The 24,091-nt window shown below is 41.9% G+C and overlaps 1 protein-coding gene and 1 pseudogene across 1 annotated transcript in view; both read right to left on the reverse strand.

Moving 5' to 3' along the window:
- The window catches only part of LOC145393722 (uncharacterized), an 848,279-nt gene that overhangs the window by 797,090 nt on the left and 27,098 nt on the right, over window positions 1-24,091 (reverse strand). Inside the window, exon 6 of the mRNA XM_080267765.1 lies at window positions 1,843-2,048. Coding sequence (XP_080123891.1) covers window positions 1,843-2,048 — 206 coding nt within the window. The remainder of the gene's footprint in view (window positions 1-1,842; window positions 2,049-24,091) is intronic.
- LOC145393900 (5S ribosomal RNA) lies at window positions 23,309-23,428 on the reverse strand (annotated as a pseudogene).

Raw genomic sequence — 24,091 nt, forward strand, 5'->3', positions numbered from 1 at the left:
AATCAACAAACTGAAAGTAGATGGAGAGGTCTATAAAGATGCGGCAATGCAAGATGAAATAATGAACAAATGTTTCCAGTCAGTTTTCATCAATGAAAGCGAGTTTGTGGGAGGGAAGGGTGTGACTAGATATGTAGTGATGAAAGATATAAAAGTGGAAGTACAGGAAGTGTATAAATTTCTGGAAACTCAAGATGTAAGTAAAGCCCCAGGACCAAATGGAATCTCTAATTGTGTACTGAAGGAATGTAGAGAACAACTGGCAGATAAGATTCACGGTTTCATTATTGTAGGTTCTCTGGAAGAGGGGAAAGTGCCTCAAGAATGGAAACGGGCAAATGTGGTACCAATTTATAAGGGAGGAAACAAGGAAGAACCCCTGAATTATAGACCAGTGTCCCTAACCAGCATGGCTGCAAAATTGTGCGAGAGAATCCTGAAAGACAGATGGATGAAATATCTGGAAGAGATGAATATTTTGGCTGATGGTCAGTTTGGATTCAGAAGTGGAAGGTCATGTGTTCCCAACTTGTTGAGCTTTTACTCAAGAGCAATTGACGTGCTACAGGAAAGAGATGGTTGGGTAGATTGTGTGTACAGGTATTTAGATTTGGAAAAGGCCTTCGACAAGGTACCCCATAAGAGACTAATGTGGAAACTAGAGCATATAGGAGGACTGAAGGGAAACCTCCTGGAATGGATGAGAGACTTTCTGAAAGACAGACATATGAGGACAGTAATAAAGGACAGGATGTCTGGATGGAGAGAAGTAACAAGTGGAGTCCCCCAGGGGTCTATGTTGGCACCAGTAATGTTCCTGATTTTCGTAAATGATATGGTAGAGGGAGTGAACAGTTATGCAAGTCTGTTTGCTGATGATGCAAAGAGCCTGAGGAAGGTAGAGGCAGAGGAGGACTGTAAAATGCTGCAGGAGGATCTGGATAGGATACATGATTGGAGCCAGAAGTGGGAAATGAAATTTAATGCAACAAAATGTAAAATATTGGAAATGGGTAAAAGTACCAAGAGGCCATCACTGAATTATATGATGGGTAATGAACCTATCACAAAAGCAAGAGAAGAGAAAGACTTGGGAGTGCTGGTCCAGGATAGTTTGTCACCTGAAAAACATATTAACAAGTTAGTTTGAGAGACGTATAAACTTCTGACTAACATTAGAGTAGCATTTCATTACATGGATGAGGAGATGATGAAAAAATTAATAGTGGCCATGATCCGCCCCAGGTCAGAATATGCAGCAGTACTGTGGTCTCCACACAAAAAGAAAGATATAAACAAGATTGAAAGAATACAAAGAACAGCAACTAAGATGATCCCCAGTCTGGCAGATCTATCGTACAGAGAGAGGCTGGAAAAGCTGGATTTGCCTTCCCTAGAGGAAAGGAGAGAGAGGGGTGACATGATTGCAGTGTTCAGGACCATGATGGGAGTAGATAAAATTGACAGAGAAGATCTGTTTTTATGGGATATGGGATATGAGGGTAACAAGAGGACATGGAATGAAACTGAAGAAGCCAAGCTGCTTGAAGGATATCAAGAAATATAGTTTTCCTTATAGATGTATAGACCTGTGGAATAACCCGGACAAAGAGGTCGTCCAATCTAAAAACTTAAACGAGTTTAAACCAAAATTTGACTTATTGAGAAACAGAGACAGGACCCCATGAGCGTAGCTCATTTCCTGTATATCACAACCAGGTAAATACAACTAGGTAAATACACACACACACACACACACACACACACACACACACACACACACAAAATCCTTGAGACTAACCGAAGCTTCTGGTGCTGTGGACAGATCCTCCCCGCACCGACTTCATGGTAAAGCTGAACTAGCATCTCCTTATGCAGGCGTGAAATACCCGCGAGGAGGCGAGGGTACATCATTGTAGCATGTGGAGTGATTCGGGTCTCCAGGTGTGTACACAATTCAGCCAAAATGTCGTATACCTGCTCATCTTGTTCATAGAAGGTCGATGCAGACCCTACTGCTCCATCCAAGTCTAATGGTTGCAGGAGACCTGTGTGTAAACCCTGGTTTACCTACAGTGGCATTTTGCAAATTAAAATTCACACTCTTAGCACACAAACTTCAAAATGCTGTATAAAATGAATGAGAAAAGAAGATGCTGGTATAATATACTGTACAGTATTTGTGCAACTAGCTATAAAACATTATAATATACTGAACAGTATTTGTGCAACTAGCTATAAAACATAGGCATTTAAAGTACAGTATACTCTGATTCTAATACAGTACTGCACATTTCCAACCATAGTCAACTGGATGATACTAATAAGACTGATATTCAGCTAGGGACTTCAGGTGTGGAAACTGCAGACATAAAAGGAACAGGATCACCAGGCAGAACACAAACATCATGGCCGTCTTTTTGGAAATACAGTACCTTATCCCATCTTCAGAGTCATATTTAAAAAGTGAGAAATGTAGGCAATCAAAGATTTTATCTCATGCTGATTAACCCCTAGGGTATGCAATTCTCCAGCCTTGACTGCCCCCCAGGATGCAAAAACAGGCCTATTTTCGACTTTCTCAAAGGTTAAAAGTTTTATGCCCGATTTACAGAGCTTGAATTTACACACCTGAAAACGCAAACCCCACCCTCCTAGACCCAATAGTTACCGAGCTATGGCCCGTCAAAGTTTATAATAGTTACCCGTCACAGCCCCGGCAAGAAAGAAAATACGCCGCTCGCACATGTTTTCTTCACAAAAATAGGTACAAAAATCACCAAAATCAATTTTTTTTTTTTTTTTTATGTATTGATGTTACAAACCACTGTAATGTGCTTAGAAAAAAATACAATGGTGACAAACACCCCCAATAAATATGATAAATAGTAAAAATTATCTTCCCCTTCTCTCCCCTCCCCATACCTCCAATCCCCTCCCTCCCCTTCCCTTCCCTCCCCTCCCCTCGCCTAACTTCCCCTCCCCCCTCCCCTCCCCGCTGAGCTGTCAAATCTAGCTAGGGAAAATGGACATGAACCCCCCAATAAAAATATGATAAATAGTAAAAATTTTCCTCCCCTCCCCATACCTCCAGTCCCCTCCCTCCCCTTCCCTTCCCTCCCCTCCTCTTTCCTCCCTTCCCTTCCCTCCCCTCGCCTAATCTCCCCTCCCCCCTTTCCTCTCCCTCCTCCCCTCCCCTCCGAGCTGTCAAATCTAGCTAGTTTTCGTTTTGTTTCTTTTCATTTTTGAAGGCTCCAGCATGTTTGCATGCGTCGGCATAAAATAAAATTTCTTTTTCGAGTGGGTTTCGAATAAAGACATATCTGTATGCAAAGACACGAATAAATTACAGGTAATGATTCAAAAACACGTGCCATAAAGCGTAAAAAATACACAATATTCGAGGCTGGGGTAAAGATACTGCGTCCTAGGGGGTGGGGGTGAGGGTAGGGGTTGGGGTGGGGGGTTGGGGTGGGGGGTTGAGGGTGGTGGAGGGAGGTGGTAAGGCCAGGAGGAGGAGTATGGGGATGGAGGGGTGGGAGGAGACCACCACAAGACACAAAGGAAGGGCCCCAGTGGAGTATGGGGACATGGAGGGAGAGTAGGGGGGAAATATCCTCCCCCACTCATGGGGGGATCCACATGGGAGGGGAGGAATGCATGAGGAAGGTGTGGAGGTGGTGGTGGTGGTGGTAAGAGCGGTGGGGGATAGGGTAGCAACAAAGTAGTGGAGTATAGGGATGTGGTGAGAGGGAGGTGGGGGGTACACCCCCCACCACCTGGGTTCCCCCTCCAGTGTGTCCAACACTTAGTTCTGATTGGTTAGAAGCCATCTGCGTCACAGTTGGGGTGGAGCCAGGTACCGCCAGTTTTTTGTGGATGTTGCACGATCGGTGTTGCTCGTCCTTTTAAGAAATTGCGCAAAAAGTCCGATCGATGAGATTAATACTTTAGGGGTTAATAATAATTTTCAAAAAGTGAAAAATGTTTTCCAAAAAGATTCACAGAAATGTACACAGGCCTGCTGCCAGAGGGGATGCCAACCCCATACCCTAGAACCTCTTAGCTCCATCTGGATGAAGTAATCACTTATTTTAAAGCAATTCTTTCAACTGTTGGGAGACATTTTTCCTCCCTGAAAAATAATAACCCTCCAGACTGGGAATATTATGAATAATTCAGCTTAAATTATACTTACATTTATTTTGAATTTATGATAAAATAATCTACAGATTTCTACTTTTGTTTCTGATATGCAACAACAGATTTTTAAAAGTCATAATTCACCTATGATTTTTCACACTAAGCTCTTGATAATAATTATAATTTAGGGAAAAGCTATTTTAATATAATTTCTAGTACTGCTGCAAATTATAAGTTCACACAAAATTTTTATAGGTTTGCATATTATAATGATTATAACTGAGTGTGAGAGTCTGACGTGAAGAGTGCATGTGAATGAGGTGGAGGGGGGGGAAAGGGAAGGGGAGGCCAAGGATGAGATGGAAGGATGGAATGGAGAGGTATATGAAAGTGGGGGGTGTGAGCTGGGAGCAGGGGATGAAATGGCGGGGTACAGGGCGACATCGAGGTGATTTGTTTGTGGCCATCCCTTACGGGATTAAGGCGTCCGGCAATATATAGATACAATAATTATATTTCTGATTGCTAAAAAATATTCTGAATTAATTTTAAAACTTAATCCAAGCATAATTATGTGTCCAGTATTGATAACTGTTTCTCTGTTTCATAAACCTTTCTCATGTACTGTAGTTAACTACATGGATGTTCCACTACATGAAGCTCACCACCCCCAATGAATTTCCTCAATATGGGCTAGGTACTGTATATTAGCAAGACTCTTAACCCCTTGGCTGCGGTTACTGTGGCAAGAGCGATATCCTTGTTGTGGCAATCCACACAAAAGTTGCCCATTTTCAATGCAATAATTTTCATATTAATACACAAGAAAAAAAAAATGCACAAGAAAGCGAAACCTTTCTTCTTACCTATGAGCACATCAATAAATGTTTAGATGCTCCTACAATGCCGTAGAGAGGTGGAAGCAATGCCATTTTTGGTGTTTTCTGCATTGCTGTAGCTGTCCATCATGCAACACCACCCACGTCGTCACTCACCACACTTCACTTCCCAACCACGCACCACTATATGCATCACTTTCTTTGCATTACCTTGAATGGTTCACTTAGCACTTTAGAATCATTATTTTACAAACATTATAAAATGAAACAGTGCACTGTTAAACTGTGAAAAACTACTCAGTTCATCCATCCACCCATCATCAAATCCTATGTTGCCCCATGAGGAGCACAGAACCATGGGGGTAGGCAAGTTGGTCCTGATTTTTAAGAAGAGAGTGGTAAATAATGCTAAACTCAACTAAAGGTATTTCATAGCTAACACCTGACCCTTTCATTTTCCTTATATTTTAGTCACTTACACTTACACCTACTTTCTATCACTTATTTACATTCGTTCAATCACATTTTTAGAGGGGGTAGTTGATGTGTGTGTGAAGGTCACAGTGGTGTAACATAGGCGGGTTCGTGTTGGAGCGTGGTGTGCTGGCTTGTTTTTTTGAAGGTTTTACAGTATGTTCCACACTAGAATCACTAGAACTGCTGTCACTAGTAGGTGCATACTTCCTTTTCTGTGGAATACGACCTCTAGCACCTCTTTTCCTGGTAACACTACGCGAAGTTGAGGGCTGGGGCGAACGCAACGGACCATCTGCAGACACCATGACTTCCTGAATCAAACTGGGCTCAGGTGGTAGAAGTAGTAGTTGTTCCCTGGGCAGTCTGGCCGAACAGCCCTGAGTCCCTTAGGAAGGCGATGGCCGAGACCGGGCTTTCCCACAAAGCTTTCAGTGAGTGTATATTGTGTTGTTGGCATAGTGACTGTGTGCAATGCAGTCTTCCATAATGTACTTAATAGTACGGGGTGCTGTGTTACATCCTGGAAAGGCATCAGCAACGGAGTCATCCAGCCTCTTCTGATAATTTAAAGAGGGCTGGATGATGCTCATATCTCAGCCTGGCCAGGTGGACCCTGTCCTCACAAGGGAGATAGGATTCAGAAGGGTGGATATCAGGAGGCCGTGCATGCAGTGACTGAATGGAGCAGCGAGTGATTTGAGTATGGATGAAGCGACGAGTGATTTGAGTATGGATGAAGCGACGAGTGATTTGAGTATGGATATGATTCTGGAAGCTGGTTTGAGGTGGGCAGGGGGGGAAGAGATGACAGTATTTGTGTATGATATCGTGTGCTGGGTGTTGTTTTGATGTACCCTGGTGTGTGTGGATGTGCTGCCATGTAGTGTTTGTGGAGGCTGCAACAAGAATTTGGGTGCCTCTCATGTCTAGATGATCTTGACTTCGAGGACTTTGGTTTCTTGATGTAGGTGGTCTGTGGGTGTAGTAGCTGGACAGCCTGTGATTATTTTTAAAGCCTTGTTCTGTATGGTCTGTAGAGTGTTGTAGTGTGTTTTGGTGAGGTTAGAAGCCCAGGCAGGGCTTGCATATTTCATCACTGAACATATGTATTATTTGTATACTGTGGTGGTGGTTTCTTTGTTGTGTCCGAATGTTGTATGGGCAAGTGACGTCAAAGCACTGAGTCTTGGTGTTATTTTATTTTTAATGTTTGTGATGTCTTGTTTAAATGACACTGATGTATTGTATGTTACACCAAGGATTTTGTGTGTGTGTGTGGGGCTAAGATGCGAATGAATGTGTTTGAATGGATGAGTAAATGGAGAGTGAGTCGTCCTGTCTCGGCTACCTCCCTTTCCTTGGGGGAAGCAGCCTAGGTATATAGATAGATAGATAGATAGTGTGTGTGTGTGGTAGGGCAGTGTTGTTTATGGTGAGGTGTGGGATGTGACTGTGTTCTGCTGTCCAGTTTGTGAGAAGAGTCACTGTAGATTTGGCTGGGGCTATTTTGAGCCTGTTTGTGATGAACAATTCATGTAGTGTGTTGAGGTACGGTTGAATGATGTGTGCAGCTGTGTTTGCATTTTGGTGCGTACATGTAAGTGTTATATCATCTGCATAGGAAGCTATGTGTATCTGTGGTGTGTGGGGTGTGGGTACGTCATGCATGTATAGGTTAAAGAGTGTAGGGGACAAAACAGATCCTTGGGGGACACCATTTGTGAAGTTTCTGATGTTAGAAGACTGACCAGCAAATGTTACGTGTGCACACCTGCCTGCTAAGTAGTTTGCCAGCCATCTTTTTGTGTTATTGTGCATGTTTGTGTTGAGTATTTTGTTTGTCTGTAGAGTGTTGTAGTGTGTTTTAGTAAGGTCAGGAGCCCAAGTAGGGCTTGCACAATTCATCACTGAACACATATATTGTTTGTATACTGTGGTGGTGGGTTTCTTTGTTGTGTCCAAATGTTGTATGGGCAAGTGACCTCAAGGCGCTGAGTCTTGGTGTTAATTTATTTAAACTTTAATGTTTGTGATGTGTTGTTTAAATGACACTGATGTATGCTACACCAAGGAGAGAGAGAGAGAGAGAGTGTTTACCTAATTGTGATATACAGGAAATGAGCTATGCTCATGGGGTCCCTTCTCTGTTTCTCAATAAGTCAAATTTAGCTTTAAACTCGTTTAAATTTTTAGGCTGGATGATCTCTTTGTCCAGAATATTCCACAGGTCTATACATCTAAGGAAAACTATACTTCTTGATATCCTTCAAGCAGCTTGGTCTCCTCAGCTTCATTCTGTGTCCTCTTGTTACTCTCTTATCCCATAAAAACGGATCTTCTTTGTCAATTTTTTCTACTCCCACCATGGTCCTGAACACTGCAATCATGTCTCCTCTCTTTCTCCTTTCTTCTAAGGAAGGCAAATCCAGCTTTTCCAACCTCTATCTGTACGACAGATCTGCCAGACTGGGGACCATTTTGGTTGCTGTTCTTTGTATTCTCTCGTTTCGTTTCATTTTTAAAGGCTTCAACATGCTTGCACATGTCGGCCTTGGTCACCTAATGGTGGCTCTCCACGCTGCACGATCCACTGCAGCCTCCCCTTTCAGTCCCTTAACCCTGAGGTCACACTTAATGACCTCGTCCCATGTCTTTCTCGGTCTACCCCTCATAACTCCACCCCCAATATTAACACTTCTCACCTTCCTCACCCAATTATCATCCCCCATCCTCTCCACATGTCCAAACCATCTCAATCTACCTCTCCTCATCACAACACCAACACACTCCAGTCCCATCCTACCTCTCAACTCTTCCATCGTAAACCCAGCCCCTCCAGGCCTTGGACACAATCTTGTTTATATCTTTCTTTTTGTGTGGGGATCACACTACTGCTGCATATTCTAACCTGGGGCAAATCATGGCCACTATCAATTTTTTCATCATCTCATCCATATAATGAAAGGATACTCTTATATTAGTCAGGAGTTTATACATCTCTCTAACTGCCTTGTTAATGTGTTTTTCAGGTGACAAACTGTCCTGGACCAGCACTCCCAAATCTTTCTCTTCTCTCGCTATTGTGATTGGTTCATTAACCATCAAATAATTCAATGATGGCCTCTTGGTACTTTTACCCATTTCCAATATTTTACATTTTGTTGCATTAAATTTCATTTCCCACATCCGGCTCCATTCGTATATCCTATCCAGATCCTCCTGCAGCATTTTACAATCCTCCTCAACCTCTAACTTCCTCAAGATCTTTGCGTCATCAGCAAACAGACTTACATAACTGTTCACTCCATCTACCATATCATTTACATAAATCAGGAACATTACTGGTGCCAACACCGAGCCTTGTGGGACTCCACTTGTTACTTTCCTCCATCCAGACAACCTATCCTTTATTTCTATCTATCTATCTATTGCCAGACGCCTCAATCCCGTTTGAGGTGGCCACAAACAAATTGCCTCCAAGTCGCCCTGTCCCCCGCCATTTCACTGCCCTGCTCCCAACTCACACCCCCCTCTCTCATATACCTCTCCACCCCATCCCTCCATCTCATCCTCGGCCTCCCCCTCCCTCTTCCCCCCTCCACCTCACTCACATACACTCTCTTCGTCAGTCTTTCACCCTCCATCCTCTCCACATGGCCAAACCATCTCAGTGTGTTCCTCATAACGCTTCCTATCACATCCACATCCACACCACAACGCTCCTTTATATCCTCATTCGTCAGCCTGTCTCTCCACGTGACTCCACAGGCTCCTTTATTTACTGTCCTCATTTGTCTGTCTCTCAAAAAGTTTCTCATCCATTCCAGGAGGTTCCCTCTCAGTCCTCCTACATGCTCTAGTTTCCACATTAGTCTTTTATGGGGTACCTTGTCGAAGGCCTTCTCCAAATCTAAATACACACAATCCACCCAACCATCTCTCTCCTGTAGCACATCTACTGCTCTTGAGTAAAAACTCAACAAGTTGGAAAAACATGACCTTCCACTTCTAAATCCAAACTGTGTGTGTGTGTGTGTGTTCTTACCTAACTGTATCTTTACAGGAATGAGTCAAGCTCGTACTGTCCCGTGTCTTAAACCATTTTTATCGTATATATCATTAAATTTATGAATTGTTTTGGCACACACGGTTTCATTCGGTACTGCACTCCACTGATCAATTGCCCTATTTGGGAGACTAAATTTCCTTACGTCTTTATTGCCTCCCTTTTTATGCAGTTTTTTGCAGTGTCCCCTTGCTGATGCAACCCTACAGGTAATGTAACCATTTATGTCTATTTTCTCCTTCCGTGATATGCATTTATATAGCATAATCATGTCTCCACTTTCCTTCTCTCCTGTAGTGTAGGTAGATTAGGTTTTTCTAGTCTTTCTTTGTAGCTTAGATCCCTTAAGCTTGGTACCCATCTTGTAGTGGCCCACTGAACTTTTTCAATCTTATCTATGTGTTTCGAAGAGGGCTGCAGACTACTCATGCCTACTCCAGAGTTGGTCTGATGAATGATGTTATTATCTTTCTTAGCATGTCTTATTTATGTATGTGAATGCTATTCTCATATTTGCAAGCAGAGTATATTGTACATGTTCCGCTCCTTCTCACCAACGTGATCAGCCAGAGATAGTCTGTTATTGATAATCACACCTAGTCCTTCTCTCTTTCTGATGTGTGTAGTGTTTTATTTCCCAACTTATAATCCCAATCAGGTATTTTTCCACTTTTACCAAACTTGATTACATGACACTGTAGTGCCATAATTTTAAGTACAGTAATCACTCCAATATCCGACGTAATAGAGCCATAGGTAGGTCAGGATAATGGTTCTGTCCGGATATTGGGCCCCAGCTTATGGACTTGTACTTATGGACCCTAACTCAGAGAAATACCTATTCAACTCCCTCTGGACATGCATAGCACCTATTTAAGACCCAAATCACACCAATAAGGCACATAAATGACTGAAATAAATGCAAAAGAATCATAAAATGAGGGTTTAGAAGTAGGTTCATACAATAATAAACATTCTGGTGACTGGCTCCTGGACTGGTACTTATGGACCCTAACCTAGCCTAACTCAGAAAAACACCTTCCTACTGCACATGCATAGCTCCTAACACCCTATTCACACCAATAAAGGACATTAAAGAGTGAAATGAGGTAAGTATTGTATGGAAAAAAAGTACAGTATGAAACATTCTTATGTCCGGATAGTGGGGATGTTCGGATATTGGGCGTCCGGATATTAGAGTGATTACTGTATTAGTGTAACTGTAGTGCCATAATCTTAAGTATTAGTGTAAGTTAGTATAAGCTAGTATTGTAAGTGTAATCTTAAGTTTAAGTATTATAAGTATAGCTCATAATCTAACCATAAAGTTCTACTTTTAAATCTAGACTTGGTTGATATTCATAATGTGATCATGATTCTGATACTGGCAGTACTAAGTCAAGTATTAATGTGAATAATGAACCAACTGCTTCCCAACAGAGACGTGTAACCATGAAATTTAGCAGATGTCAAAAATCGCGAATATCTTCCTTTTATATTCTACTCTAGAGATTTACCTGCCGAAGTTAATAGATTTCCCCTTTTGTATTATGCAGTGGTAAGCTAAGAATGTCTTAAGTAAGAATATTGAAGATTGTCATTTGTGAAGCGTGAAGTTTGTCGCTGAATCCTGTTTGCAGTCACGTAGGCATGTAACCGACAAAGGGTAATAAAACTGTCCGAATTCTCAATTAATTTGGCTTCATTATGATTAAAGTTCCTGCAAGCTTATTACAAAAATTTCAACATCGTAAGTCACTTTCCTAAATATGTTGAGTGTAAACGTATCTTTTGTATTCTTTGAAAATGCAAAAGAATCGATAATAGTATAAAGTAATCAGTTAAAATTTTAGCCGATTCCCGAATACTGTCTTGATGCACATAAAAGGCGAGAAGCCGCGCCAAACAATTCAGATCCTCACTCCTTTTCATTGTTGCAGGTTAGTGCCCAAGCTCTTACCCCCCCTTCCCATTTTCTCTCCCTCATGTATTAAGTCATCATATATGTTCGTGAGTTAAATCAGTGATATTTTCCCCTGATCCTTCTTGTGCTGAATAATGAGATCATCGCTTCTTTTCATCGTTGCAGACGAGAGTTATGGAGGGCCGTGGCTAGCATCCCAAGGACTAGAGCGTTCTAGCCGCAGCCTAACCGCTAACAAACTAAATCACTCCCCCCCACCGTGTAGTTCATGGAATCAAAGTAAATATCGGTTGGTCCATTTATCCAATTGATTACGGTCCATGTGATTATTGGTCCTTTTGACTATTGTGTCTAGTTTATACAAGATTCTTCATTTAACGTGTATTTAGTCTTAGAGAATATTCTTTGATGATAATCATTAAGTTTCTTCCCAACGAGTCCGTCAGAGACCACGGGATTATATCCATGCGTACCAGTGTTTTTGGGATGTTAATCTAGTGTGTAAAGATACATATTTCTGTAAATCCTGATTACTGAATATTACTTTAGTAAGATACTTATTGACAGTTAGAGAAAGAACAGAGGAATTAGTTGGAGAAGAACAGGAAGGCTTTAGGAAGGGAAGAGGTTGTGTAGATCAGATATTCATTCTTAGATCTTTAGTGGAAAAGTTTCTAGAGAAGGGAAAGAAGTTGTACGTGGCTTTCATGGATTTGGAGAAAGCATATGACAGGGTGGATAGACAAGGTTTGTGGAGAGTATTAAGAATATATGGAGTAGATGGGAAGTTGTTGAATGCTGTGAAGAGTATGTATGATGGTGCGAAGGCTGCAGTGCGTGTGGATGGTGAACTGAGTGAATTTTTCTGTTTGAAGGTTGGGTTGAAACAGGGATGTGTCATGTCTCCATGCTTGTTCAATCTGTACATGGATGGGGTAATAAAAGAGGTACAAGGTAGGGTAGTGGATGTTGGAGTGGCCCTGATGAGAGAGGGTAGTGTTTGGAAACTCCCTGTACTGCTGTTTGCAGATGATATTGTGTTGTTGAGTGAAGATGAAGGAGAGCTGCAAGGCTTGGTGGATGAGTTTGGGAGAGTGTGTAAGAAACGGAATCTAAAGGTGAATGTAGGGAAGAGAAAAGTGATGGTCTTTGAGTGAGGTGAAGTCAGTGAATGTACAGCGAGGTTGGATGGTGAGAAATTGGAAAATGTGAGTACGTTTAAGTACTTGGGTAGTGTCATGAGTAAGGATGGAGGTTTGGAGGGTGAAGTGCTTGAAAGGGTACAGCAGGGAAGAAAGGTTGCTGGTTCCTTGAAAGCAGTGATAAGAAGCAGGGAAGAAAGGTTGCTGGTTCCTTGAAAGCAGTGATAAGAAACAGGGAAGTGACCATGGAAGTGAAAAAGTTACTACATGACAGTATTGTGATACCAACTCTAATGTATGGAAGTGAAGCTTGGACACTGCTGGAAGGACACAAGTCAAGAGTGAGAGCAGTGGAAATGAGTTATTTAAGAGGAGCCTGTGGAGTCACATGGAGAGATAGGCTGACAAATGAGGATATAAGGGAGTGTTGTGGTGTGGATGTGGATGTGATAGGAAGCGTTAGGAGGAATACACTGAGGTGGTTTGGCCATGTGGAGAGGATGGAGGATGCAGGACTGATGAAGAGAGTGTATGTGAATGTGAGTGAGGTGGAGGGGGGAAGAGGGAGTGGGATGCCGAGGATGAGATGGAGGGATGAGGTGGAGAGGTATATGAGAGAGGGGGGTGTGAGTTGGGAGCGGGGCAGTGAAATGGCGGGGGACAGGGCGACGTGGAGGCAATTTGTTTGTGGCTACCCTGAACGGGATTGAGGCGTCTGGCAATAGACAGATAGATAGACTTTAGTTTTGCAAAGATTCTCATTTCTGGTGATATAGATCCTCATTATATTTTGTTTGGTGTCAATCCCAGTTTGAAGAGTAATCTGTATCTCAGTTCTTAATACTTAGTAAATCTTAGTTTGTCATTTTGAGTCTGAATTTTGCTATCCTCCAAGGAGTGGTACAAACGAGGTTGAGTGGCCTGCAAGGTGTGCTAATATCCAACTACTCACGCCCTCTCTATAATCACGCTACCTCTTTTCTCATAAAGCCATACATTTCTCTAAAATTCCCAGCATTCACATTGATGGTGTTTTTCTAAAATCCTCAGAATCACATTATCTGGCATATCAAAACTCTCTTCATTACACTTGGCATTAGAGGCGAGTAAAATTTCTTGCGTTACAACACTTGTTCGTTTCGTTTCGTTTTCAAAGGCTCCAACATGCTTGCATGTGTCTCCAACATGCTTGCATGTGTCAGCCTTGGTCACCTAATGGCGGCTCTCCACGCTGCACGATCCATTGCAGCCTCCCTGTTCAGTCCCTTAACCCTAAGGTCACACTTAATGACCTCGTCCCATGTCTTTCTCGGTCTACCCCTCACAACCCCACCCCCAATATTAACACTTCTCACCCCCTCACCCAATTATCATCCCCCATCCTCTCCACATGTCCAAACCACCTCAATCTACCTCTCCTCATCACAACACCAATACACTCCAGTCCCATCCTACCTCTCAACTCTTCCATTGTAAACCCAGCCCCTCCAGGCCTTGGATGCAGGGACGCACTGCACATCCACCTAATCATTGTCATTTCTGTACGTCTGAGCTGGCGAATGTCTTCCTCCTTCACTGCCCAGGTCTCACTGCCATACAGCATTACACTCCTAACACATGCTGCATACAAAGACCCCTTAGCACGTAGGGAGAGCCCTCTCAATGTCAGGAGAGGCAAGAGCTCCCTGAACTTCTTCCAACCACTTCTCACCCTAGCCACAGAGCTAGCTCCAGCCCCACCTCCAGCACACAACATGTCTCCCAAATAACAAAACTCTTCCACACACTCAAGAGATTCACCAGCAAGTTCAATCCTTTCACGTCTGACGATCTCCACCTGCTCACCCCGGCATGCCGCACACATAAAATCAGCATTATCTCGCAGTCTACCTCTGATACCACTACATCTCTTATGCACCCATTTATCGCACACACCGCACAAGATGGAATTACTTCCCACTCCCTTGTGGCAAACTGCACATGGCCACTCTCCCTCGTCTTTGACAGTACCGCCACCAACCCTAGATATCATCACTTTTGTTTTATCTGCATTTACCCTTAAACCCTTTTGCCCCATACCATCTCTCCAATTCCTAAACCTTTCCTCCGCCTCCCTTTCATTCTCTGCAATCAACACCAAATCATCAGCATACAACAACTCCCACGGGAGTCCGTTTCTAAAGTCACATTGAATTCCATTTGCCATGTACTGCTCCATTCATGAAGTTTATTTAATTCTTCTTGTAGCTCTTTACGAGAGTCTGCATTAGTAGACATTACAGAAATGAGAAGAATGGTGGTAGAGGAGTGTTGTTCATGGCAAGGTGTGGAACGTGACTGTGCTCTGCCGTCCTGTTTGTAAGAAGGGTTACTGTAGAAGGTGGCAGTGCGATGCGGTGTGGAGGATGTTAACCCTATATTGCCGACCGTAACGATTTCATAACACTTGAAATAAATGACGGCTAGGCAGAAATTACCAACTAGATGAAGTGGCTGGCGAGTGTGACGATTACGTCACGTTCTACTGAGCACAGGGGAGGGGTTGGCAACATCACTCGTTGGCGGTATCTGGCATATTTGCCTCTGTTTACAGAGAGTCAGCTGGTGTGGGGTGCAGCAACTTTACTCTGTTTTTTCACCTGTTCATGTACTTTCACAGGTCAGTGCTATACTTAGTATAATCAGAACTTGTAGATAAGTCACTGCTGATTGTATAGGTGTGAAAAGCACGCATAATACACACGAAATACACATATTTCACGATGATTATTCGTATGTAACGATTTTGTACACTTCGTCTTTCTAGTGGATGGTACAAATAGTGCTTTGGACATACCTGAACGGCGAGGTAACAATGAACCTGCCAGAAGTCAATCATCCTGTTGAGTATTTTGGGATTTTTTTTTTCATCTGATAGATAAATAGATAGAGACATAAATATTGATAGATAGATAGATAGATAGATTGAGAGAGAGAGAGAGAGAGGAAAGAGAGAGAGAGAGAGAGAGAGAGAGAGAACCAGCAAATCTAAGCAAGGCAAGCAGGCAGCATCAGTTAGGCAGCACCACATCCAATAGAGCCAGTTAGAGTCAGGCAGGAGTGAGAGAGAGAGAGAGAGAATCTGAAAGATGAGAAGGTAAATACGAGTAAATGACTGCAGAAGAGAGGAAAAAACAATAAAACCTCCTGAGAGAGAGAGAGAGAGAGAGAGAGAAAGAGAGAACAAGCAAACCTACACAAGGCAAGCAAGCTGCATCAGTTAGGCAGCGCCACATCCAACATAGCCAGTTAGAGCCAGGCAGGAGAGAGAGAGAGAGAGAGAGAGAGAGAGAGAGACAGACAGACAGACAGATAGAGGGAGAGAGAACAAGCAAATCTAAGCAAGGCAAGCAAGCAGAATCACTTGGGCAGCACCACATCCAACAGAGTCAGGCAGGAATGTGTGAGAGAGAGAGAGAGAGAGAGAGAGAGAGAGAGAGAGAGAGAGAATTTGAAAGACGAGAAGGTAAATACGAGTATATGACTGCAGAAGAGAGGAAAAAACAATAAAACCTCCTGAGAGAGAGAGAGAGAGAGAGAGAGAGCAAATCTAAGCAAGGCAAGCAAGCAGCATCAGTTAGGCAGCACCACATCCAATAGAGCCAGTTAGAGCCATGCAGGAGGGAGAGAGAGAGAGAGAGAGAGAGAGAGAGAGAGAGAGAGAGAGAAACTTCAGTATACATTTCCGTTATGCTGAATGATTGCTTACCCACACAAAAAATACTTTTGCAATTAAGAAAACTATTTTATATTGTATTTTATGAAGCAAGTTCTTGAATGTCATGTTCGATACATACTCAGATAACCAGTTGGTAACTTGATTTTGCATTGTATTTTTTTGTGGAAAAAAACAGTGTTACTTGTTTTGGTATTTTTCTGCAATATATTATGCCTAGCACAGTACAGGACAAACATTAGAATGTATTTACCTATTTGTAGTATACAGGAATTGAGCAATGCTCGTGTTGTCCTGTCTCCATATCCACATTTATCAAGTCTACCTTTACACACATGAATGTTTTTCTTATGCACCACCTCTTTGTCTAAGTCGTTCCAAATATTTAAGAATATACCTAATTGTGATATACACGGAATGTACTATGCTCGTGGGTTTCCGTCGCTGTTTCTCAATAAGTCGAATTTAACTTTAAACTCGTTTATGTTTTTAGACTGGACGATCTCTTTGTCCAGGCTATTCCATAAGTCTATACTTCTGTAAGGAAAGCTATATTTCTTGATATCCTTCAAGCAGCTTGACTTTTTCAATTTCATTCCATGTCCTCTTGTTGCTCTCTTATCCCATACAAACAGATCTTCTTTGTCAATTTTATCTACTCCCACCATGGTCCTGAACACCGCAATCATGTCTCCCCTCTTTCTCCTTTCCTCTAACGAAGGCAAATCCAGTTTTTCCAGCCTCTCTCTGTATGACAGGTCTGTCAGACTGGGGACCATCTTGGTTGCTGTTCTTTGTATTCTCTCAATCTTGTTTATATCTTTCTTTTTGTGTGGGGACCACACTACCGCTGCATATTCTAACCTGGGGCGGATCATGGCCACTATCAATTTTTTCATCATTTCCTCATCCATATAATGAAATGCTACTCTTATGTTAGTCAAGAGCTTATAAGTCTCTCCAACTATCTTGTTAATGTGCTTTTCTGGTGACAAACTATCTTGGACCAGCACTCCCAAATCTTTCTCTTCTCTCCTTTTTGTGATTAATTCATTACCCAAAAAATAATTCAGTGATGGTCTCCTGGTACTTTTACCCATTTCCAATATTTTACATTTCTTTACATTAAATTTCATTTCCCACGTCCGGCTCCAATTGTGTATCCTATCCAAATCCTCCTGCAGTATTTTACAATCCTCCTCAACCTCTATCTTCCTCAAGATCTTTACATCATCAGCAAACAGACTCGCATAACTGTTCACTCCATCTACCATATCATTTACATAAATCAGGAACATTACTGGCGCCAACACTGAGCCTTGAGGGACTCCACTTGTTACTTCCCTCCATCCAGACATCTTTTCCTTTATTACTGTCCTCATTTGTCTGTCTCTCAAAAAGTCTCTCATCCATTCCAGAAGTTTCCCCTTTAGTCCTCCTATATATTCTAGTTTCCCACATTAGTCTCTTATGAGGTACCTTGTCAAAGGCCTTCTCTAAGTCTAAGTACACACAATCCACCCAACCATCTCTCTCCTGTACCACATCAATCGCTCTTGAGTAAAAGCTCAACAAGTTTGAAACACATGACCTTCCACTTCTGAATCCAAACTGACATTCAGCCAAAATATTCATCTCTTCCAGATATTTTATCCATCTGTCTTTCAGGATTCTCTCACACAATTTTGCGACCATGCTGGTTAGAGACACTGGTCTATAATTCAGGGGTTCTTCCCTGTTTCCTCCCTTGTAAATTGGTACCACATTTGCCCTCTTCCATTCTTTTGGCATTTTCCCCTCTTCCAGTGAGCATACAATTAAGCTGTGAATTTTATCCGCCAGTTGTTCTCTGCATTCCTTCAGTACCCAATTAGAAATTCCATCAGGTCCTGGGGCTTTCCTTACATCTTGAGTTTCCAGTAATTTATACACTTCCTGCACCTCCACTTTTATATCTTTCATCACCGGAACATTTCTAATCACTCCCTCCCCTTCCACAAGCTCCTTTTCTTTAGTGAAAACTGACTGGAAACGTTTGTTCATTATTTCTGCTTGCATTGCCGCATCATTAAAGACCTCTCCATCTACTTTCAGCTTGGTGATTCCTTCCTTTTGTTTCAGTTTGCCATTAACAAATCTATAAAACAGTTTGGGTTCATCCTTGCATTTGTCAATTATACCTTTTTCAAAATTCCTTTCTTCTTCCCTACGTATTCTTGTGTATTCGTTTCTTGTTCTTTTATATTCTTCCTTTGTTCTGTCGTTACCTCTCTTTCTCCAATTGTTCCACGCCTTATCTCTCTCTTTTTTGGCTATCATACACCTTCTATTAAACCACTCCTTTTTCCTGTTTTCTTTCCCCTCTTACTCTTGGTACAAATTTTCCACTCCCAAATTATAGAGGTCTAGAAAGATATCCCACTTCCTCTGTATCTCTCTTGTTTCTCTGAATTTTCTCCAATCCGCATTTTCAAAAAAGTTTCTCAATCCTGTAAAATTTGCTTTGCCAAAGTTGTATCTTCCCTGTCTATGAAGCTCGTCTCTTGGCTCGACGTTTCCTATTAACATCTGGAACTCAATGACCACGTGATCACTTTTTCCCAAAGGACAGAGATATTCCAATGATTCTATTACATCAGGTTCTTTGGTGAACAGTAAATCTAACCTTGCTGGTGTGTCCTCACCTCGAAACCGTGTCTCTTCTTTGACCCACTGCGTCATCACATTATTCATTATTATATTTAATAACATAGTACCCCCCGAATCCTCGCCGCCTCCCGAGTACCATTCCTCCCAGTTCACCTCTTTACAATTAAAGTCACCCACCAAAAATTATATTATTGCTTTTCTCAATTATTTTTTGCAAGTAGCTAGCCATATCTGACAACATCTCATGGTATTCGTCATCCTTCCATGCTCTCGTCTTTGGGGAACATACACTACCGCCATATCTCTCTTAACATTCTCTCCAGTTTCTAATTTCATATATATCACTTCAGCCCTGCCTTCTCCCATTTCCACAGTATCTACATTTATGTTGTTCTTCACTGCTATCATCACTCCTCCTCCCTTTTTTTCTTTTCTGTCTTTTCTCCACAGTTTGTATTTACCATCTCCCAAATGAACATCAATATCTTCTCTTAATTTGGTCTCTACAAAGCACATGACATCAGGTTCATGTTCTCTCAAGAAATCATTAATTTCGATCCTTGTCGATATGAAACCATCAACATTAGTATATATCACCTTCAAATTATTTTTGACATTATTAATACCCTCTTCTCTCCTACTCTCTGTCCGTACCACTTCCTCAACTTCTGATCTTTCACAACCATCCCCCTTAGTTTCCTTCACTTCTATTTCCTTAAATACCATTTCCTTACTTTCATATCCAATACTCTCCAAAAAAAAAGTATTACGTTCTTCCTCTGTCCTCTTATCATTTTTTTCCTTTACTTCTTCCTTTAATGATTTTAAAGCTTCTCTTTCTTCTTCATTCAGATCTTTTCTTATTATAATATTTTCCATCCCCGCCTCTTTGCTTAATTTCCAGGTCACTTTAAGTATCTCATTTATTACACTTTCTGATGTAAACTTGACTCTCATTGGTCTTGTTTCCCCTTTCTTATAAGGCCCTATCCTCCTTACTTCCTCAATTTCTTTTACATATGTACAGGTGTTTTATATGGTAAAAGACGACCGTGACGATTTTGTTACGTTTGAATAAAATTTTGTATAATATATATTTCTCAAAACTGAATGAAATTACGGCTTAATTTCAGCACTGAGAAAAAGAAAAAAGCACGAATAATTTTTTTTTCTAATCATATCATAATTCAAGCGTTATAGTGTTAAAACGATGAACTGGCAATCCCAAGCATGGGCGGATGAATACACAAAGTACTTGTGCCAAAATACAGGATGCAACTTTTGAAATTGATTTGTGCATTTTAAATGGAACATCGAAGCCTGTCGATCACACCTTTTAAACAGAACATCGCAGCCAAGAGGATTAATATATTTTTAAGGGCTTCTAAGGTCCAAGTCACTACTTTTCTGAAAAACACCATATACTTTCTCACAACATACACTGGACCCCTTAACTACAAGCTTAGGAAAAAACTCCAGACACCTCTTGCTGAACACTTTCCACAGATGTCACTTGGGGTTGCATTTAAAACCCCCCCAAACTCTTCAGAATTTCATTAGGATAAAAGATACTATCCCCACACACTTACAAGCTTCAGCTGTTTAGATGCTTACATTTGCCAGCTGCAGGGTGGTACATATAGGTGAAAAAAGAAAAAAAAAAAAGAAAACATGAATACATGAGCACTTAGGTTGTTCAGTTTGAATAGGCTAGTTGTTAACCAATCCCCCACACTCAGCGATACGTGACCACTCACAAAAACACGACCACTCTTTCAAACAAACTGACTTCAAAGTCCTTGATAGTAGCAGCAATGACACAGACCTTCCCATTATGGAAGTGCTATACCAGTACAAACTTAAGCCTTCAATCAGTGACATGGATTCCTGTGACCTGTTTTGCTTCCCACACTCAGAACTGTATGTTTACTAGTGTCTGCATTTACTACAGTAATCAGAGCCCCCACAAGCTCCTGAAAGTTCCCAGTGTTTGACGGATCACTAAATAGCGTGGGGTCACTACCAGCTCAGAATTGGTGTACGTTCCTTTAAAAAATTCCTATCGGGATTATTATTCGTGCATATAGCATTATACCAGTATTAAATTCATCTTAGATATTTTACTGAAGCCCTAGATGAGATTTATTGTGCACTAAAAAGTTCTCCATACAGTTTACTAAATGTCATGAAAGCTTATCATATGTGTTTGCACTCAGCACATTTTTACTAAGTGGTGGCGACCATCATCCACTCACTTGATGTAGTGCTGTCTACTTCTTCCTTAGCCTTTATCATTCTTTTTCTGTGCCTGCCATCCTCTCTTCCTATTTCTCCCATCTTTCCTGTCACTTCTTATTACTCTTCTTTCCTTTTCAGGTGGCTTTACATTGAGTGACAAGTCTAATGCTTTCCTGTAAGCCAAGAAACCATTTACAACGCTGGGTGGTAATCATATAACCAAACCATACGTGCTCCCTACATGTCAACAAGTGGGTTGGTGAAGGGTTAGTGCCCCTTCCCGTAAAACAAATACAGTACCCTCGTGTCCAGCACGGTAAGATTGTCATGCATGGGTCACGTGTTGGACCAAAAACGTGTTGGACTAACAACAGAGCTTATGGGGAAAAATGAATTATGTCAGCAACCCTAAGAAAAGTCACCCTAAATACCTACCATATACCTATACATATACTGGTACTATTATAATTATAATAAATGGTACTGTGCTATGAATGATAACTAACCTTTTAGGATTGTGTTGGTGGGCTTGCTGGGAATGGAAGGTGGTATCCAAGGCTGTAGGTAGGCCTACTGGGTCCCCGGAAGATGGCTGCTGGCATCACTAGCGGGTAATGGCTGTTGCTCCTCCTCAACCTCCCTCATAAATCCTTCGAAATCACACTCAGAATCACTATCTTCGTCCACAGCCATGGAAGGTCCTGCTTCTGCCTATCCTAGCACTCTAATCCTCAGCAAAGTGCATGCTTCTCACACTGTTGCCAGAGCCCCGTCTCGTGACCGTGGAAAGTGATCGCTGTCGCTGACTCGGTAGAGAATAAGGAGAAGCAACTTTGTTTATAAACTGGTACGCACGCCGATGAGAAGGGTTTCAAAACGATTGATATTTATTCTAAAATATTAATATGTATTCAGTGTCAGGCTAAATGTTCAATGCTGTAGTACGATACATTCTCTGTCGAGTCGCCTGGGTTTTGGTCACACTGTTTTGCCCGTCATATCCTCGGCAGGAATCCATCCAGATGAATTCCAAATGCCCGTGGTATCGTCGGCAATTTTACCACGTTACCGTTCCGATTTACCATCATATCCTCGGCAAACCTGGTATGAAGTGCGGTGTGATAGCCTTCGGCTGCCAGGATCTTGTCTTTGTTTTTTATTATGATCCTCACGTTGGCATCATTCATGTCGTAGGCCTTGGCAATGTCAACTTTCCTCTCCCTTTTCTTCTTCCTCTCGATGCTTTCTAGCTTGGTGGCCTGAGGGAGGTGCCGATGCTTCTTGGGGTTCTCAGAAGGCTTCCTAAGCATCGTGAGCAGGGTAAAATGCAGTAACAAGGGCAGAAAATGCAGCAAGAAAAAAGCACCTTCCAATGCAATTATGCGACTGAGTGGCGCTGTGGCGGGAGAAATTTAAACAAAACATCACGTGACACCAGAAGCGTTTTTAATTGGGCGGCATCATGATCACGTCACGATAGCGGTCAGGGAAGGCTACTTGATCAGAAGTTTTCATTGGCTATCATCATCATGGGAATGTCCAGTATGACCGTGTTGGACCGGGGGTGATCGTGCTAGAGTGAACTCTGCGGATTTCGCCCACTTCTCGGAGCTCTGTGCGTGTTATGCTAACACACTCGTGTTGCAGTAATTAAATCGTATTAAATAATACTGATTAATTGCTCTCCGTGCTGGACCCGAATCGTGCTGGACTAACGCGTGTTGGACGCGAGGGTACTGTAACTCGAAGTCAAATGGCCACCACTTACAGGATTGTGGTGTCTGGCAATAGATAGATAGATAGATTGATAGTTACAAATCTTGGTTGTTGGAAAAATTTATCATACAGTTTCCAAAGAATGTAATCATTCATTTGGCAACTCCTGACATGATTCTATCCATTATACACTTAATAATAGTATGAACTGTACGGCCAAAATCTTACAGGGCTGAGATTAGCAACCTGAATTTTTGAAGAAATGCTATTCCTCTTCATTCATTCATTCATTGCCAGACGCCATGTATCCCAAACGGGGTGGCCAAGGGCTTAGAGTTAATTGTTTTTTTTACAGGGAGGGGCACTAATCCTCCACCAACCCCACTTGACAAGTAGGGATGCCAACAGCATCTGGTGTTCCCAAGCAGTTACCCATCCAAGTACTAACCAGACCCAACGTTGCTTAACTTCGCTGGTCGGACGGGAAGCGGTGTATACAACGTGGTATATTCCTCTTGCTTTGATGAAATGTCGCAGTTCTGCTACAGTCCATTTTTCCACAAATATTTCAGCTGTGCAGTGGACCATGGCACTATATTTTCTGGATTCATCTGGTTGACTTCAAAAGGCTCACGTGTCAGGTGTGGTGTATACACATCATCAGCGCCGCCCTGGGCCCCTGGCAGCGGACACACAAACTACGCGACGCTATCGACGAGAAAGCCCCTCCATGTGAGCTCAGTGGGTTCATACAATCTTTGATTGTTTAAGTACCATATTTCCTTCATTTGTTAAGTAAGATACAATTTCGTTATACCCATTTACCATTTGTCCTTACAGATGTACATCCAGCACCTAAGAACATGACAGTGACCGATGCTCAAGCAACATTTACCATTTGTCCTTACAGATGTACATCCAACACCTAAGAACATGACAGTGATCGATACTCAAGCAACATATTAGTAATTGCATGTACATTGTCCCTAAACTGAGACAGATGCAAATGACAACCTTCCATTTCTATGATATTTGGATAAATAAGCCATTTTTTCTCCAGTATTATATGTATATAAATCAATAAATATCCTATTGTCAGTAAAGTAACACAAAAAAGGGTATAACAGAGGGTAATTCAAGTTGACCACACCTTTGCATTTTACATTAAGTTATCTGGCATGC

This window comes from Coenobita brevimanus, chromosome 25 (assembly GCF_032717465.1).
Source record: "Coenobita brevimanus isolate Jiangsu-jjx chromosome 25, ASM3271746v2, whole genome shotgun sequence".
Classification (NCBI taxonomy): domain Eukaryota; kingdom Metazoa; phylum Arthropoda; class Malacostraca; order Decapoda; family Coenobitidae; genus Coenobita; species Coenobita brevimanus.